Source organism: Phymastichus coffea, unplaced genomic scaffold (genome assembly GCF_024137745.1).
Source record: "Phymastichus coffea isolate CEN01 unplaced genomic scaffold, Cenicafe_Pcof_1.1 PCOF00004, whole genome shotgun sequence".
NCBI lineage: Eukaryota > Metazoa > Arthropoda > Insecta > Hymenoptera > Eulophidae > Phymastichus > Phymastichus coffea.
The window spans coordinates 9094916-9096365 of record NW_026706815.1 but is presented as its reverse complement, the minus strand read 5'-3'; the positions used below and the strand labels follow the sequence as shown (position 1 = coordinate 9096365).

At 62.4% G+C, this 1450-nt stretch overlaps 1 protein-coding gene across 1 annotated transcript; it reads left to right on the top strand.

Annotated features, from left to right (window-relative positions):
- Positions 1–207: 207 nt before the first annotated feature.
- On the top strand, positions 208–1041 carry LOC131667274 (uncharacterized). Its single transcript, XM_058940619.1, has one exon. It carries the CDS (start codon positions 208–210, stop codon positions 1039–1041), a length of 834 nt encoding a protein of 277 aa, XP_058796602.1.
- Positions 1042–1450: the final 409 nt, after the last annotated feature.

The window sequence follows — 1450 nt, the reverse complement described above, 5'->3', positions numbered from 1 at the left end:
CTCGCTATTCCCCGGTGGCTCGGATTCTCGCCCAGCGGATCAATCCAGTTGCACGCGTTCGCAGATGCCAGTCGCCGCGCGATGGCCAGCGTCGTATATTCGCGGACGATCTCCGACGGCGGGCGGCTAACAGCCAGCATGCTCGGGGCCAAGACCAAACTGGCTTCCATCCGCAGCCTCCAGCTTTCCGGCCGCGCACCTGCGCGGATGACTATTCCGAGGCTCGAGCTTAGAGCCGCCCTCATCGCCTCCCGCTTACTTGTCATCTTGGCCCGCTCTCTCGACGTCCCTCTGTCGGACTGTCACCTGTGGAGCGATTCCAGAATCGTGCTGTCATGGGTTCAATCGGACGAGCCCGTCGGTAACGAGCTAGTCGACAACTACGTCGCTCAGATCCATGAGCTCTGCTCTGGAGCTACCTGGCACCACGTTCCCACGGCAGATAACCCGGCTGACATCGCGTCTCGAGGCGCAGACGCCCTCAAGTTAGAGTCAGCCACGCTGTGGTGGAACGGCCCGACTTGGCTCGCGGAAGATGAAGGCTGCTGGCCCTCCTCACTCGATCACGTACGGCATTCGCCGCTCACCGAAAATGACGCTGCTGCCCAACGACCAACTCTCTGCGCAGCCACGCAGACTCACTCACCCGCATCTCATCATATTGATCGCTTCTCGTCGCTCACTGGACTCCTTCGCGGCACTGTTCGTGCGCGCCGACTGCTCCTCCGCGCACACTGCGCGGCTTCAGACCCTCCGCCGACGCCCATGAGTCCGACGACGGCCTCCGAGCTCAGGCGGGCCTTCATCGACTGCGTCAAGCTGACTCAAGCCGCTACCTTCGCCCGGGAGCTCACCGACCTTCGCTCATCGTCACGCGAATCGCTCAATCACCGCGCCCTCCGTTCACCAACCCCATTCATCGACGACGACGGAGTCCTTCGTGCCGGCGGTCGACTGGCCGACTCCCTGCTGCCGCACGACGAGCGGCATCCGCCTATCTTGGATGGCTCCTCTCATCTCGCCCAGCTGATCATCCGTTGAGCTCACGAGCGCAGCCTCCACTCCGGGTTCCGCGCCACCTACGCCTGGACTCTTCACAAGGCATGGATTATCAACGCCAAGGTGCTAGTGAAGAGGCACATCAGAGAGTGCATCATCTGCGCTCGCATCGCTGCTCGCACCGCCACCCAAATCATGGCTCCACTCCCAGCTGCTCGCGTGACTACACCTTCACGCCCCTTCGAGCGCTGCGGACTTGATTATGCAGGCCCGTTTCAAGTGCTGCGGTCGAAGGGACGCGGCATCTCGACTTCCAAGGGATACATCGCCCTTTTCGTCTGCATGAGCACCAAGGCCATCCACCTCGAGCTGGTCGGTGATCTCAGTACGGCTAGCTTCACACTTGGGCGCCCTCACACGGTTCGCCAACCGCCGCGGTCGCCCCGCAGAA

Coding starts and splice junctions, on each gene's coding strand:
- LOC131667274 (XM_058940619.1), top strand. CDS start 208: ATGACTATTCCGAGGCTCGAGCTTAGAGCCGCCCTCATCGCCTCCCGC.